The sequence below is a fragment of the Hordeum vulgare genome, chromosome 2H (assembly GCF_904849725.1).
Source record: "Hordeum vulgare subsp. vulgare chromosome 2H, MorexV3_pseudomolecules_assembly, whole genome shotgun sequence".
In the NCBI taxonomy this organism is placed as follows: domain Eukaryota; kingdom Viridiplantae; phylum Streptophyta; class Magnoliopsida; order Poales; family Poaceae; genus Hordeum; species Hordeum vulgare.
The window spans coordinates 567,032,398-567,050,754 of NC_058519.1; the positions used below are offsets into that span (position 1 = coordinate 567,032,398).

At 45.0% G+C, this 18,357-nt stretch overlaps 1 protein-coding gene across 1 annotated transcript; it reads left to right on the top strand.

The window, feature by feature from the left end:
• The first annotated feature begins 15,539 nt into the window (after positions 1-15,539).
• On the top strand, positions 15,540-18,146 carry LOC123427321 (sphingolipid delta(4)-desaturase DES1-like). Its single transcript, XM_045111332.1, has 2 exons — positions 15,540-15,922; positions 17,105-18,146. The coding sequence occupies exons 1-2, from the start codon at positions 15,755-15,757 to the stop codon at positions 17,924-17,926; spliced, it is 990 nt and encodes a 329-aa protein (XP_044967267.1). The 5' UTR covers positions 15,540-15,754; the 3' UTR covers positions 17,927-18,146.
• Positions 18,147-18,357: the final 211 nt, after the last annotated feature.

Here is an 18,357-nt window from a genome sequence, read left to right on the forward strand (position 1 = left end):
ATAATTGTATTTAATGAAGACTTATTTACATGTGTGGATACATAGACAAAACACTGTCCCTAACAAGCCTCTAGTTGGCTAGCCAGTTGATCAAAGATAGTTAGTGTCTTCTGATTATGAACAAGGTGTTGTTGCTTGATAACTGGATCACGTCATTAGGAGAATCACGTGATGGACTAGACCCAAACTAATAGACGTAGCATGTTGATCGTGTCATTTTGTTGCTACTGTTTTCTGCGTGTCAAGTGTTTGTTCCTATGACCATGAGATCATATAACTCACTAACACCGGAGGAATACTTTGTGTGTATCAAACGTCGCAACGTAACTGGGTGACTATAAAGATGCTCTACAGGTATCTCCGAAGGTGTTCATTGAGTTAGTATGGATCAAGACTAGGATTTGTCACTCCGTATGACGGAGAGGTATCTCGGGGCCCACTCGGTAATACAACATCACACACAAGCCTTGCAAGCAATGTAACTTAGTGTAAGTTGCAGGATCTTGTATTACGGAACGAGTAAAGAGACTTGCCGGTAAACGAGATTGAAATAGGTATGCGGATACTGACGATCGAATCTCGGGCAAGTAACATACCGAAGGACAAAGGGAATGACATACGGGATTATATGAATCCTTGGCACTGAGGTTCAAACGATAAGATCTTCGTAGAATGTGTAGGATCCAATATGGGCATCCAGGTCCCGCTATTGGATATTGACCGAGGAGTCTCTCGGGTCATGTCTACATAGTTCTCGAACTCGCAGGGTCTGCACACTTAAGGTTCGACGTTGTTTTATGCGTATTTGAGTTATATGGTTGGTTACCGAATGTTGTTTGGAGTCCCGGATGAGATCACAGACGTCACGAGGGTTCCTGGAATGGTCCGGAAACGAAGATTGATATATAGGATGACCTCATTTTATTACGGGAAGGTTTTCGGAGTTACCGGGAATGTACCGGGAATGACGAATGGGTTCCAGGAGTTCACCGGGGGGGGGGGGGGCAACCCACCCCGGGGAAGCCCATAGGCCTTGAGGGTGGCTCACCAGCCCTTAGTGGGCTGGTGGGACAGCCCAAAAGGGCCCTATGCGCATTGGAAGAAAAATCAAAGAGAAAAGAAAAAAAGGAGGAGGTGGGAAAGGAAAGAAGGACTCCACCCACCAAACCAAGTAGGACTCGGTTTGGGGGGGAGTCCTTCCCCCCTTTGGCTCGGCCGACCCCCTTGGGGCTCCTTGAGCCCCAAGGCAAGGTCCCCCCTCTCCCACCTATATATACGGAGGTTTTAGGGCTGATTTGAGACGACTTTTCCACGGCAGCCCGACCACATACCTCCACGGTTTTTCCTCTAGATCGCGTTTCTGCGGAGCTCGGGCGAAGCCCTGCTGAGACGAGATCATCACCAACCTCCGGAGAGCCGTCACTCTGCGGGAGAACTCTTCTACCTCTCCGTCTCTCTTGCTGGATCAAGAAGGCCGAGATCATCGTCGAGCTGTACGTGTGCTGAACGCGGAGGTGCCGTCCGTTCGGCACTAGATCGTGGGACTGATCGCGGGATAGTTCGCGGGGCGGATCGAGGGACGTGAGGACGTTCCACTACATCAACCGCGTTCACTAACGCTTCTGCTGTACGGTCTACAAGGGTACGTAGATCACTCATCCCCTCTCGTAGATGGACATCACCATGATAGGTCTTCGTGCGCATAGGAAAAATTTTGTTTCCCATGCGACGTTCCCCAACAGTAGCATCATGAGCTAGGTTCATGCGTAGATGTCTTCTCGAGTAGAACACAAAAGTTTTTGTGGGCGGTGATGTGCGTTTTGCTGCCCTCCTTTGTCTTTTCTTGATTCCGCGGTATTGTTGGATTGAAGCGGCTTGGACTGACATTACTCGTACGCTTACGAGAGACTGGTTTCATCGCTACGAGTAACCCCGTTGCTCAAAGATGACTGGCAAGTGTCGGTTTCTCCAACTTTAGTTGAATCGGATTTGACCGAGGAGGTCCTTGGATGAGGTTAAATAGCAACTCATATATCTCTGTTGTGGTGTTTGCGTAAGTAAGATGCGATCCTACTAGATACCCATGGTCACCACGTAAAACATGCAACAACAAAATTAGAGGACGTCTAACTTGTTTTTGCAGGGTATGCTTGTGATGTGATATGGCCAAACGATGTGATGTGATATATTGGATGTATGAGATGATCATGTTGTAATAGATAATATCGACTTGCACGTCAATGGTACGGCAACCGACAGGAGCCATAGGGTTGTCTTTATAACTAACGTTTGTGCTTGCAGATGCGTTTACTATTTTGCTAGGATGTAGCTTTAGTAGTAATAGCATGAGTAGCACGACAACCCCGGTGGCGACACGTTGATGGAGATCATGGTGTGGCGCCGGTGACAAGAAGATCGTGCCGGTGCTTTGGTGATGGAGATCAAGAAGCACGTGATGATGGCCATATCATGTCACTTATGAATTGCATGTCATGTTAATCCTTTTATGCACCTTATTTTGCTTAGAACGACGGTAGCATTATGAGGTGATCTCTCACTAAAATTTCAAGACGAAATTGTGTTCTCCCCGACTGTGCACCGTTGCTACAGTTCGTCGTTTCGAGACACCACGTGATGATCGGTTGTGATAGACTCAACGTTCACATACAACGGGTGCAAAACAGTTGCGCACGCGGAACACTCGGGTTAAGCTTGACGAGCCTAGCATGTGCAGACATGGCCTCGGAACACATGAGACCGAAAGGTCGATCATGAATCATATAGATGATATATTTAGCATAGGGATGCTTACCACTGAAAGTATACTCAACTCACGTGATGATCGGACTTGAGCTAGTGTAAGTGGATCATGAACCACTCAAATGACTAGAGAGATGTACTTTTTGAGTGGGAGTTTAGCGAATAATTTGATTAAGTTAAACTCTAATTATCTTGAACATAGTCTAAGTCCACTTTGAATATATTTGTGTTGTAGATCATGGCTCACGCGACAGTCACCCTAAATTTTAATACGTTCCTAGAGAAAGCTAAGTTGAAAGATGATGGAAGCAACTTTGTAAACTGGGCTCGTAATCTTAAGCTAATCTTACAATTGGGAAGAAGGATTATGTCCTTAATGCTGCGCTAGGAGATGAACCACCCGCTACGGCTGATCAGGATGTTAAGAACGCTTGGTTAGCACGTAAGGAGGACTACTCAGTAGTTCAATGTGCAGTCTTGTATGGCTTAGAACCGGGACTTCAACGTCGCTTTGAGCGTCATGGAGCATTTGAGATGTTCCAGGAGTTGAAGTTTATCTTTCAGAAGAACGCCCGGATCGAGAGGTATGAGACCTCCGATAAATTCTATGCTTGCAAGATGGAAGAGAACTCGTCTGTCAGTGAACATGTGCTCAAAATGTCTGGGTACTCAAACCGTCTAGCTGAGCTGGGGATTGAACTCCCGCAAGAGGCTATCACTGACAGAATCCTTCAATCACTGCCGCCAAGCTATAAAGGCTTTGTGTTGAACTACAACATGCAAGGGATGAACAAGTCACCCGGCGAGTTGTTTGCGATGCTGAAAGTCGCAGAGTCTGAACTCCGTAAAGAGCATCAAGTGTTGATGGTGAATAAGACCACTAGTTTCAAGAGAAACGGCAAAGGCAAGAAGGGTAATTCAAAGAAGAGCGGCAAGCCTGTTGCCAATCCGACGAAGAAACCCAAAGCTGGACCTAAGCCTGAAATAGAGTGTTACTATTGCAAGGGTATGGGTCACTGGAAGCGCAATTGCCCCAAGTATCTGGCTGATAAGAAGGCGGCCAAAGAAAAATCAGGTATATTTGATATACATGTTATTGATGTGTACTTAACCGGCTCTCGTAGTAGTGCCTGGGTATTCGATACCGGTTCTGTTGCTCATATTTGCAAGTCGAAACAGGAACTGCGGAATAGACGAAGGCTGGCGAAAGATGAAGTGACGATGCGCGTAGGAAATGGTTCCAAGGTTGATGCAATCGCCGTCGGCACAGTTTCACTTGAGTTACCATCAGGATTAGTTATGAACTTGAATCATTGTTATTTAGTGCCTGCGTTGAGCATGAACATTATATCTGGATCTTGTTCATTGCGAGATGGTTACTCTTTTAAGCCAGAGAATAATGGTTGTTTTATTTCTATAGTAACATCTTTTATGGTCATGCAACCAATGTGAGAGGATTGTTCATATTGAATCTTGATAGCGATACACACATACATAACATTGGGACCAAAAGAGTTAGAGTTAACAATGATAGCGCCATATTTTTGTGGCACTGCCGCTTAGGTCATATTGGTGTAAAGCGCATGAAGAAACTCCATGCCGATGGACTTTTGGAGTCACTTGACTTTGATTCACTTGACACATGCGAACCATGCCTCATGGGCAAGATGACTAAAACTCCGTTCTCCGGAACAATGGAGCGTGCAAGTGACTTGTTGGAAATCATACATACCGATGTGTGTGGTCTGATGAGCGTAGAGGCACGCGGCGGATATCGTTATTTTCTCACCTTCACTGACGATTTGAGTAGATATGGTTATGTCTACTTAATGAAGCACAAGTCTGAAACATTTGAAAAGTTCAAGCAATTTCAGAGTGAAGTTGAAAATCATCGTAACAAGAAGATCAAGTTCCTACGGTCTGATCGTGGGGGTGAATATCTGAGTTTCGAGTTTGGTGCTCACTTAAGACAATGTGGAATTGTTTCACAGTTGACACCGCCTGGAACACCACAGCGTAATGGTGTGTCCGAACGTCGTAATCGTACTTTATTAGAGATGGTGCGATCTATGATGTCTCTTACCGATTTGCCATTATCATTTTGGGGTTATGCATTAGAAACAGCTGCATTCACTTTAAATAGGGCACCATCAAAATCCGTTGAGATGACACCATACGAACTATGGTATGGCAAAAGGCCAAAGTTGTCGTTTCTTCAAGTTTGGGGATGTGATGCTTATGTCAAAAAGCTTCAGCCTGAAAAGCTGGAACCCAAAGCGGAAAAGTGCATCTTCATAGGTTACCCAAAAGAGACAGTTGGGTACACCTTCTATCTCAAATCCGAGGGCAAAGTGTTTGTTGCTAAAAACGGAGCTTTTCTCGAGAAGGAGTTTCTCTCGAGAGAATTGAGTGGGATGAAGATAGAACTTGACGAGGTTGTCGAACCTCTCATCCCTCTGGATGGTGGCACAGGGCAAGGGGAAACCTCTGTCGTTGCGATGCCGGTTGAGGAGGAAGTTAATGATGATGATCATGAAACTCCGGTTCAAGTTTCGGTCGAACCACGCAGGTCGACGAGACCACGTGCTGCTCCAGAGTGGTACGGCAATCCCGTCTTATCGATCATGTTGTTAGACAACAATGAACCTGCAAATTATGAAGAAGCAATGGTGGGCCCAGATTCCAACAAATGGCTAGAAGCCATGAAGTCCGAGATAGGATCCATGTATGAGAACAAAGTGTGGACTTTGGAAGTACTGCCTGAGGGCCGCTAGGCTATTCAGAACAAATGGATCTTTAAGAGGAAGACGGACGCTGACGGCAATGTGACCGTTTATAAAGCTCGACTTGTGGCAAAGGGTTTTTTACAAGTTCAAGGAGTTGACTACGATGAGACATTCTCACCCGTAGCGATGCTTAAGTCCGTCAGAATCATGTTAGCAATAGCTGCATTTTTCGATTATGAAATCTGGCAGATGGATGTCAAAATGGCGTTCCTTAACGGTTTCCTTAAGGAAGAGTTGTATATGATGCAACCCGAAGGTTTTGTCGATCCTAAGAATGCGAACAAGGTGTGCAAGCTCCAGCGATCCATTTATGGACTGGTGCAAGCATCTCGGAGTTGGAACAAACGCTTTGATGAGGTGATCAAAGCATTTGGGTTTATACAAGTGGTTGGAGAATCTTGTATTTACAAGAAAGTGAGTGGGAGCTCTGTGGCGTTTCTAATATTATATGTGTATGACATATTTCTAATAGGAAACAACGTAGAGTTTTTGGAGAGCATAAAGGATTACTTGAATAAAAGTTTCTCCATGAAGGACCTAGGAGAAGCTGCTTACATTCTAGGCATTAAGATCTACAGGGATAGACCAAAAAGCCTGATAGGACTTTCACAAAGGGTTCTTGCCAGTTTTACAAGGTACGAGATTGAGTAAGACTCAGTGCCCAACAACTGATGAAGATAGAGAGCATATGCGCTCCGTCCCCTATGCTTCAGCCATAGGTTCTATCATGTATGCAATGCTGTGCACTAGACCGGATGTTAGCCTGGCCATAAGTATGGCAGGTAGGTTCCATAGTAATCCAGGAGTGGATCACTGGACGACGGTCAAGAATATCCTGAAGTACCTGAAAAGGACTAAGGAGATGTTTCTCGTGTATGGAGGTGACAAAGAGCTCACCGTAAAAGGTTACGTCGATGCAAGCTTTGACACAGATCCGGACGACTCTAAGTCGCAAACCGGATACGTATTTATTCTTAATGGGGGTGCGGTAAGCTGGTGCAGTTCCAAGCAGAGCGTCGTAGCAGATTCTACATGTGAAGCGGAGTACATGGCTACCTCGGAGGCATCTAAGGAGGGTGTCTGGATGAAGCAATTCATGACGGATCTTGGAGTGGTGCCAAGCGCACTGAATCCAATAACCTTGTTCTGTGACAACACGGGTGCCATTGCCCTAGCAAAGGAACCACGGTTTCACAAGAAGTCCAGACACATCAAACGACGCTTCAACCTCATCCGCGACTACGTCGAAGGGGAGGACGTAAATATATGCAAAGTGCACACGGATCTGAATGTAGCAGACCCGCTGACTAAACCTCTTCCACGGGCAAAGCATGATCAACACCAGAACTGTATGGGTGTTAGATTTATTACAATGTAATTCGCATGATGATGTGAGGACTAGATTATTGACTCTAGTGCAAGTGGGAGACTGTTGGAATTATGCCCTAGAGGCAATAATAAATATAGTTATTATTATAATTCTTGTATCAAGATAATCGTTTATTATCCATGCTATAATTGTATTGAATGAAGACCCATTTACATGTGTGGATACATAGACAAAACACTGTCCCTAGCAAGCCTCTAGTTGGCTAGTCAATTGATCAACGATAGTCAGTGTCTTCTGATTATGAACAAGGTGTTGTTGCTTGATAACTGGATCACGTCATTAGGAGAATCACGTGATGGACTAGACCCAAACTAATAGACGTAGCATGTTGATCGTGTCATTTTGTTGCTACTGTTTTCTGCGTGTCAAGTGTTTGTTCCTATGACCATGAGATCATATAACTCACTAACACCGGAGGAATACTTTGTGTGTATCAAACGTCGCAACGTAACTGGGTGACTATAAAGATGCTCTACAGGTATCTCCGAAGGTGTTCATTGAGTTAGTATGGATCAAGACTGGGATTTGTCGCTCCGTATGACGGAGAGGTATCTCGGGGCCCACTCGGTAATACAACATCACACACAAGCCTTGCAAGCAATGTAACTTAGTGTACGTTGCAGGATCTTGTATTACGGAACGAGTAAAGAGACTTGCCGGTAAACGAGATTGAAATAGGTACGCGGATACTGACGATCGAATCTCGGGCAAGTAACATACCGAAGGACAAAGGGAATGACATACGAGATTATATGAATCCTTGGCACTGAGGTTCAAACGATAAGATCTTCGTATAATATGTAGGATCCAATATGGGCATCCAGGTCCCGCTATTGGATATTGACCGAGGAGTCTCTCGGGTCATGTCTACATAGTTCTCGAACCCGCAGGGTCTGCACACTTAAGGTTCGACGTTGTTTTATGCGTATTTGAGTTATATGGTTGGTTACCGAATGTTGTTAGGAGTTCCGGATGAGATCACGGACGTCACGAGGGTTTCCGGAATGGTCCGGAAACAAAGATTGATATATAGGATGACCTCATTTGATTACCGGAAGGTTTTCGGAGTTACCGGGAATGATGAATGGGTTCCGGGAGTTCACCGGGGGGGTCAACCCACCCCGGGGAAGCCCATAGGCCTTGAGGGTGGCTCACCAGACCTTAGTGGGCTGGTGGGACAGCCCAAAAGGGCCCTATGCGCATTGGAAGAAAAATCAAAGAGAAAAAAAAGGAGGAGGTGGGAAAGGAAAGAAGGACTCCACCCACCAAACCAAGTAGGACTCGGTTTGGGGGGGAGTCCTTCCCCCCTTTGGCTCGGCCGACCCCCTTGGGGCTCCTTGAGCCCCAAGGCAAGGTCCCCCCTCTCCCACCTATATATACGGAGGTTTTAGGGCTGATTTGAGACGACTTTTCCACGGCAGCCCGACCACATACCTCCACGGTTTTTCCTCTAGATCGCGTTTCTGCGGAGCTCGGGCGGAGCCCTGCTGAGACGAGATCATCACCAACCTCCGGAGCGCCGTCACGCTGCTGGAGAACTCTTCTACCTCTCCGTCTCTCTTGCTGGATCAAGAAGGCCGAGATCATCGTCGAGCTGTACGTGTGCTGAACGCGGAGGTGCCGTCCGTTCGGCACTAGATCGTGGGACTGATCGCGGGATAGTTCGCGGGGCGGATCGAGGGACGTGAGGACATTCCACTACATCAACCGCGTTAACTAACGCTTCTGTTGTACGGTCTACAAGGGTACGTAGATCACTCATCCCCTCTCGTAGATGGACATCACCATAATAGGTCTTCGTGCGCGTAGGAAAATTTTTGTTTCCCATGCGACGTTCCCCAACAACAAGTAGACTGATACTTTCTGCATCTACTACTATTATTCCACACATCGACCGATATCCAACATGAATCTAGTGTATTAAGTTCACAACAAACGGAGTAACGCCTTAAGCAAGATGACATGATGTAGAGGGATAAATTCATGAAATATGATATAAACCCCATCTTTTTATCCTTGATGGCAACAACACGATGCGTGCCTCGCTACCCCTTCTGTCACTAGGTGAGGACACCGCACAGTATGAACCCAAAACCAAGCACTTCTCCCATTGCAATGATTATAGATCAAGTTGGCCAAACGAAACCCATAACTCGAAGAGAATTACAAGGATACGAAATCATGCATATAAGAAATCAGAGGAGACTCAAATAATATTCATAGATAATCTGATCATAAATCCACAATTCATCGGATCTCGACAAACACAACGCAAAAGAAAGTTACATCGGATAGATCTCCATGAAGATCATGGAGAACTTTGTATTGAAGATCCAAGAGAGAGAAGAAGCCATCTAGCTACTAGCTATGGACCCGAAGGTCTGTGGTGAACTACTCACGCATCATCGGAGAGGCAATGGTGTTGATGAAGAAGCCCTCCGTGTCTGAATCCCCCTCCGGCAGGGCACCAAAACGGTCCCCAGATGGAATCTTGCGGAGATAGAAGCTTGCGGCGGAGGAAAAGTATTTTCGTGGCTCTCTTCTTTGGTTTCGGGATTTTTGGGAATTTATAGGCGAAAGAGGTAGGGCAGAGAAGCCACGAGGGGCCCACGAGCTTGGTGACCTCCCACGAGACCTCCTGCCTTGGTTCTCAAGTCCTCTACGTATCTTCTGTTATGGAAAAAAAATCATCCCTTATGTTTTATTCCGTTTGGACTCCGTTTAATATTCTTTTCTGAAAAAGGTCAAAAACACGGAAAAAAAAGAAATTGACACTAGGCACTGAGTTAATAGGTTAGTCCCAAAAATGATATCAAATGGCATATAAATGCATATAAGACATCCCAAGTTGATAATATAATAGCATGGAACAATAAAAAATTATAGATATGTTGGAGACGTATCAACATGATATGGCCATGATCTTGTGCTTCTTGATCTCCATCACCAAAGCACTGGCATGATCGTCATCATCACCGGCGCCACACCATGATTTCCATCATCATGATCTCCATCATTGTGCCTCCATCGAGGTTGTCATGCTATCTATGCTATTACTACTAAAGTTACTACCTAGCAATATAGTAAACGCATCTGCAAGCACAGACGTTAGTTTAAAGACAAACCTATGGCTCCTGCCGGTTGCCGTAGCATCGACATGCAAGTCGATATTTAACTGTTACAACATGATCATTTCATACATCCAATATATCATATCATGTCTTTGGCCATATCACATCACATGTATACCCTTCAAAAACAAGTTAGACGTCCTCTAATTTGTTGTTGCATGTTTTACATGGCTGCTATGGGTATCTAGTATGATTGCATCTTACTTACGCAAAGCCACAACGATGATATGCAATTTGCTATTTAACCTTCTACAAGGACCGCCTCGGTCAAATTCGATTCAACTAAAGTTGAAGAAACAGACACCCGCCAGTCATCTTTATGCAACAAGTTGCATGTTAGTCGATGAAACCGGTCTCTCGTAAGCGTACGAGTAAGGTTGGTCCGGGCCGGTTCAATCCAACAATACCGCCGAATCGAGAAAAGACCAAGGAAGGCAGCAAATCGAACATTAACACCCACAAAATATTTTGTGTTCTACTTGAGATATCATCTATGCATGAACCTAGCTCATGATGCCATTGTTGGGGAACGTAGCATGGGAAATAAAAAAATTCTACGCACACGCAATACTTATCCATGGTGATGATCATCTACGAGAGGGGAGAGTGAATCTACATACCCTTGTAGATCGCTAAGCGGAAGCGTATATAACGCGGTTGATGTAGTGGAACATCTCCGCGATTCAAATCGCACCCCGTCCCGCGATCTCATCATGATTTGTCCCGCGATCCCATCCCGATGCATCCCGATCTAGTGCCGAACGGACGGCACCTCCGCGTTCAACACACGTACAACTCGATGACGAACCCCGCCTTCTCGATCCAGCAAGAGAGACGGGGAAGTAGATAAGATCGCCGGCAACGTGACAGCGCGCCGGTGATGGATGTGATTTTTTCTTCCAGGACTTCCCTTAAGCACCGCAGAAATCCGATCTAGAGGAAGAACTACAAACTAGAGGAGAGGGTAGCACGTGGCTGAAATTATATGTCTCAAAACCCCTCAATACCTCTAGTATATATAGGAGGGAGGGAGGGGAGGAGGCATCCTCAAACCCTCAAGGTTTGGCCGAAATTGGAGGTGGAGGAGTCCTACTCCAATCCTACTAGGAGTAGGATTCCTCCTTTCCACTTGGAAACCCTTTCCACGTTTTCCACCTTTGGGTTTTTGCCTCTCAAACCTCATGAGCCTTAGTGGGAGCTTATGTCAGCCCACTAGGAGATGGTTTGTATCCTACCACAGCCCATAAGGCCCCTCAGGGCGTGACACACCTCCCGATGGTCCCCGGTACCCTCCCGGCACTCTCGGTACACTACCGATGAGCTCGAAACTTTTCCGGTGACCAAAACAGGACTTCCTATATATCAATCTTTACCTCCAGACCATTCCGGAGCTCCTCTTGATGTTTGGGATCTCATTCGAGACTCCGAACAACTTTCGGTTACCAACACCACTAACTCAGCTATACCGAAACGTCACCGAACCTTAAGTGTGCAGACCCTGCGGGTTCGAGAACTATGCAGACATGACCTGAGACATTCTTCGTTCGATAACCAATAGCGGGACCTGGATGTCCATATTGGCTCCTACATATTCTACTAAGATCTCTATCGGTTGAACCTCTATGTCAAGGATTGAGTTAATCCCGTATGTTGTTCCCTTTGTCCTTCGGTATGTTACTTGCCCGAGATTCGATCGTCGGTATCTCCATACCTAGTTCAATCTCGTTACCGGCAAGTCTCTTTACTCATTCTGTAATACAAGATATCGTAACTAACTCCTTAGTCACATTGCCTGCAAGGCTTTTTGTGATGTTGTATTACCGAGTGGGCCCCGAGATACCTCTCCGTCACACGGAGTGACAAATCCCAGTCTTGATCCATGCCAACCCAACAGACACCTTTGGAGATACCTGTAGAGCACCTTTATAGTCACCCAGTAACGTTGCGATGTTTGATACACATAAGGTATTCCTCCGGTGTCCGGGAGTTGCATGATCTCATGGTCATAGGAACAGATACATTGACATGTAGAAAAACAATAGCAATAAACTGACACGACCATATGCTACGTTCATAGTTTGGGTCTTGTCCATCGCATCATTCTCCTAATGACGTGATCCCGTTATCAAGTGACAACACTTCCCTATGGCCAGGAAACCTTGACCATCTTTAATCAACGAGCTAGTCAACTAGAGGCTCACTAGGGACAGTGTGTTGTCTATTTATCCACACATGTATTTGAGTTTCCAATCAATACAAATCTAGCATGGATAATAAACGATTATCATGAACAAGGAAATATAATAATAACCAATTTATTATTGCCTTAGGGCATATTTCCAACAGTAATAAGTAGATGATGGGTTGCTAGAGTGACAGAAGCTTAAACCCTAGTTTATGTGTTGCTTCGTAAGGGGCTGATTTGGATCCATATGTTTCATGCTATGGTTAGATTTATCTTAATTCTTCTTTCGTAGTTGCGGATGCTTGCGAGAGAGGTTAATCGTAAGTGGGATGTTTGTCCAAGTAAGGGCAACACACAAGCGTCGATCCACCCGCATACCAAATTATCAAAGTAACGAACGTGAATCAGATGAGCATGATGAAAAGTAGCTTGACATAAATTCCCATGTGTCCTCGGGAGCGCTTTTCTTTAAATAAGAGTTTGTTCAGGCTTGTCCTTTGCTACAAAAAGGATTGGGCCACCTTGCTGCACCATTGTTACAATTGTTACTTGCTACCCGTTATGAATTACCTTATCACAAAACTATTTGTTACCGATAATTTCAGTGCTTGCACAGAATACCTTACTGAAAACCGCTTATCATTTCCGTCTGCCCCTCGTTGGGTTCGACATTCTTACTTATCGAAAGGACTACGATATATCCCCTACACTTGTGGGTCATCAAGACTCTTTTCTAGCGCTCTTGTCGGGGAGTGAAGCGCATTTGGTAAGTGGAACTTGGTAAGGAAAAATTTATATACTGTCCTGAAATTTACTGTCACTTGTCACTATGGAAAATAATCCTTGAGGGGCTTGTGGTATCTTCACCCCGACCGGAGCACAAAGAGATGCTACATATAAGCAACTTGATTGCACTATGTGTACCAATGAATTTTGCTAACATTATCATAGCTTGTGTACCATGGTTGCTCAGTTGCCTACCGTGGATGTTCACTTGCCTATCATTGATGCCCGGTTGCCTACAATACTATGAAGTTGGCCTATCACTGATGCCTAGTTACCTGTTATTGGCAATTATTTACTTACCATTACTGCTCAGTTGTCTAACTTTGCAAATTAGTTGCCTACAATGTTATGAAGTTTCTTATCAAATTTGCCCAAAAATACTATGGCTTTGCATATCAATGGTGCTCAATTGACGGTTATTACTATTTCAGTTGCCTACAAATACATTAAAAAGTTGTCCATAATTGTTGCTAAGTTGCCTATATATGAAAATAAGTTCCTTACCACACCAAATAAGTATTGTATGCAACTTCGAATAATGTTAGGCTACTCACTAGTCATGGCACGCAACTTAGGATAACGTTAAGCTACCTCGAAAAGTAAGTTTCCTATAGCAATATCAACTTAGAGATGATGCTAGTTATGGTAGAATACTTGCTGGTTGTGGTAGAAAACTTTGACATTGTATGCACTCGAGTGGCACACAAAAGAGGTGAACAACTTTTGGGGTGTATTTGTACAACTCTAGCGCACTCATCAAACAACTCATGTGTACTCTCACTTGGTATATAGAAAAATGTGGAAAAGTCTAAGTTCCTCATTGATAGGCTATTGGAGGCAAAACAAGAAAAATAACTTCAAAATCATTATGACTTGAGTATCGTACAAAACTAGTTAGCAACTTTTAGGGTGTTTTTGTGCAACTCTAGTGCATTAAACAAGCAACTCGTGTGTGTTTTCCATCATTATATCTAGAGATTTCAATGATTTTTGCGGGCAACTTGTGCAAAAATTACGAACTACTTTTGTAGATTTACGGGCAAAACTGCGTGATCCGCCCCTATGAAACTTCTCATCACCCCTAGGTAACTTCTCATTTGTCCCCATTTATGCAACTAGTCAACACCCGTGACTTGGCTAGCCATACCCGCACGTTGAATAGCGTAGGCGGGCAGACTTTCCCAGAAAAGGAAAGAACAAACCTCTCATACCATGTATCCTTATATAGTTTCAAAAGAAATTATGATAGACAACTTAGATCCAACAAAAAAAATTTGGCAGGCGACTAAGGTCCCTTGATGGACAACTTTTGTAGTATTTAAGGCAATTGGGGATCACACGTTAGTAGCAATATAGGCAACTAGGTTTCATAGGCAGACGACTTAGAAGCCATGTTACGCAACTTTCCACTCTATGGTAAACAACTTTCACAGTATCATAGACAACTAAACTATCTACATCTTAGTTTTTGATTTATGCAACTTAACAACCATGGTAACCATTTATTATACTAGCACACACAAGTATTAGTAGGATAGTAGGTGAAATCATTAATACATTCATCTAGCATCAAAGTTGCTCCTATTCAACACTGAAGTTGCTTCATCTAGCATCAAAGTTTCTTTTAAAAAACCTTTAAAATATATTCATATGGGATCCTCTTTTGAAGATTTCGTCAGGAGGAACCCAACGGTGAAAACAGGTCATAATTTCGACACGCGGTTTGAAAGTTATATCTTTAAAAAAAAGTGTACCAAAGTTAATGCATGTTACGTCATCATTGGGTTCACATGATTGATCCCACGAATTGAAGAAATATCAATGTGTTGTAGTAGGGGAATCTTTTCATATATAGAACGGATGGATGGACAGTTTCTAAAACTGGATAAAACCGTGCGAACAGTGGGCGAGTTGATGGCTACAGCACATGCACCCAACTCAAAAAAATCACAGCTGCACTTTTAAGTATTTGAGAGAAATAGCACCTGAGAAATAAAAATCGGACACGTGTGGGAGGGCGTTCGGTGGGAGTGTGGGTATCGATGGGAAGGGGAGGGGAGTCCTAACGAAACGTCCTAGGAGTAGAGATAAGATGCATGCTGGATTTCAAAAAATAAGTCTGAAAGGGCCACTTGTCAATGAAAAAATTTGAAGCTCTATAGGCAATCGTGCTTGTTTATACCAAGGAAAAAACAACACGCTATTCAAAATAATGCCATCCCTGAAAATATGTTATTAGCATGATATTAGCGGCATAATGTGTATCAATTAGTTTAGCGAGGCAATTTTTCCTACGCTATAGCATGCTGCTATTTTTCGAAGTGGCTTATACTCAAAATCATATAAAAAGAAGGTAATTGGGCCTGTATCAACCGCGAGAGAGAGAGCTGAGGTTGGAGTTTCACTTTGGAGTTATCGACGTGTCTATAGCGCTCAAAAGAAGAAGAAAAACATGCGGGGCCCCATGTGGCCATGTGAAACAAACGCACTATTTCATCTCCGATACAGATATCGCGGTCCAGGGCACAGCACACGTCCATCTCCCATCCCATGCCCGCACCTCCACCTGAACTGGACTCCCTGAAATAGCTCCCGCCGCGGCCAGGCCAACCCCATAGCCGAGGGCTCCTCCAACCAGCCCAGCCAGCCAGCGCGTCCCCGTCTCTCCCGCGAAGGAGCAGCCGCCATTGCCCGAGCCTTCGGAGGAGAGGAAGCAATGGGCGCGACGCGCGCGGACGCCGGCGACAAGGAGGAAGGCGTGATGGCGACGGACTTCTTCTGGTCGTACACGGACGAGCCGCACGCGTCGCGCCGCCGGGAGATCCTGGCCAAGCACCCCCAGATCAAGGAGCTCTTCGGCCCGGATCCTCTCGCCTTCATCAAGGTGCCGTGATCTATTTCCCACGCTCCTTCTCAGATTGAGATCCTCCCTAGATCGACTTCTCTTACTGGTTTAAGCGTGGATTCGTTTTGCATTGCGGTGGTCGTCTTGCTTTTGTTCCTTCAGCCTTTTTCCCTACTACTCATATCATATGGCCAAGCAGTTAGATTCCTGGCCTTAAGTTTCGTTGCAGCGGCTTATTTTAATAAAAACTTCCATAAAAAAACCAGTAGAAAATATTTGCTAGTCTGATTAGTTTTTCCATGAACGAAACTGTCGCTTCATCACAAAGAACTGAGCTGTTACACCTTTTATACAGCGTAGCAGCATTTTGTTTGGATGCAATCTAATGCAATGCTCGCTGGCCTGAGGAAAAGACTGGTTGTTACATGTCCACATCTGGATCATGGGCTCCACACCCGATTCTCTAGTGATGTCACCCTTGATGTTTTCAAGTCCAGGCGGTAGGAGTTTGTGTAGACTGAATTAAATTTCTTGTAGGCTGAAACCGAGCAACTTTCTGTACATACATATCCACAAACTTGGGTATTATTATGGTGGAAAAGAGATAAATCATCAATAAGAATAACACTTTCTGTATTTACTACGTACCATTATTCTGGCAAAAATATACGGTATTAAGTTATCAGGCACTTTGTTGCCCTCAGAGTTCTGCAAAATCTATCTTGTTGGTCCTGAATCGGTGAAGTCATGCTTTTCGTGCCTGAAGTGGTTATTGTGTTCTGCACGACTGCACGACTGCACCTCTTCATCTTTCCTTTTGTAATTGTCAGAACCAACTAGGTAGTATTCCTCTGCAGTTACCCATATGAGATTGGCTGCATTTCTGTTCGTATGACCAGCACTTCTCACCTGCAATGCACCCAGGCAAGTCATGCTGGCAACTTGAAACAGCCATATGATTCTCATGCTAGGCATATAGGAATATAGGGGGTCTTGTTTAGTTAGTTTATTTTGTTTTGTTGGACGGTGATGTTTATGATATTATGATTAGTGATTTAGTCCCGTTGAAATTAATTGGGGTTCCTCTCAAAAAAAGAGGGGGGGGGGGTCTGAATGTCGAAACTTCTCCGATCATCTTTGTGTGTGAAAATAACACCCTGTAAAAACAGCATTATTTATTTATTTATCATATTTTCATATCCGTCTGAACTTTGGTTGCAGATAGCCGTAGTTGTTTCGCTCCAGCTATGGACCGCCACGCTCCTGCGCGACGCAGGATGGTCGAAGATACTGCCGGTCGCTTACTTCTTCGGTTCTTTTCTGAATCACAACCTCTTCCTCGCAATCCATGAGCTCAGCCACAACCTCGCCTTCACCACCCCATCCCTAAACCGCTGGCTAGGCATCTTCGCAAACCTCCCCATCGGCGTCCCGATGTCGGTGACATTCCAGAAATACCACCTGGAGCACCACCGGTTCCAAGGCGTGGACGGGATCGACATGGACATCCCCAGCCAAACCGAGGCGCACGTCGTAAAGAACGCTGTCAGCAAGTCCGTCTGGGTCGTGCTCCAGCTCTTCTTCTACGCGCTCAGGCCGCTCTTCCTGAAGCCGAAGCCTCCAGGCCTGTGGGAGTTCACCAACCTGACGATCCAGCTCGCGCTCGACGCGGCCATGGTGTACCTCTTCGGCTGGAAGTCGCTGGCCTACCTTATCCTGTCGACGTTCCTCGGCGGCGGCATGCACCCGATGGCAGGCCACTTCATCTCGGAGCACTACGTGTTCAGCCCGGAGCAGGAGACCTACTCCTACTACGGGCCGCTGAACCTGATGACGTGGCACGTGGGGTACCACAACGAGCACCACGACTTCCCCAGGATCCCCGGCGCCAAGCTGCACAAGGTGAAGGAGATCGCGCCGGAGTACTACAACAGTCTGAAATCATACAGGTCCTGGAGCCAGGTGATATACATGTACGTCATGGACCAGACGGTTGGCCCTTTCAGCCGGATGAAGAGGAAGGCGCCCAAGAAAGATTCGTAGAAGAAACCTCTGCCTCTAGGTTAAATTTTTGCCCCACAGATAGCTGTTTTAGATGATGTTTTACTCCTGGGCGATGGGCCACTGTCTCACTGAACTACTGAACTGTTAGCTCGTAGGCATTTTGCTTGTGTGTTCAGGGAACCGGCACTTGTACCAACTTGTTGCTTCATATCAACTCTGCTGTGTATTTCCCGCTGGAGCAAAAATTTCAGATTTTGTATGGTTTTCGAGAGTACACATAATTTGTGGAGTAAAAACATACTCTCACTGTAGCAAAATATAAGAGTTTATTGACACCATCATCGGTTGACGCCAAGGGAGTATGTGGTACAGGTGGTAAGCAACGCAAACTTATATATATATACGTATAATCCAAAGAAACATATTTTGATTTTGGACGATCCTTACTTAGTAATCCTTTTTTCAGTTCC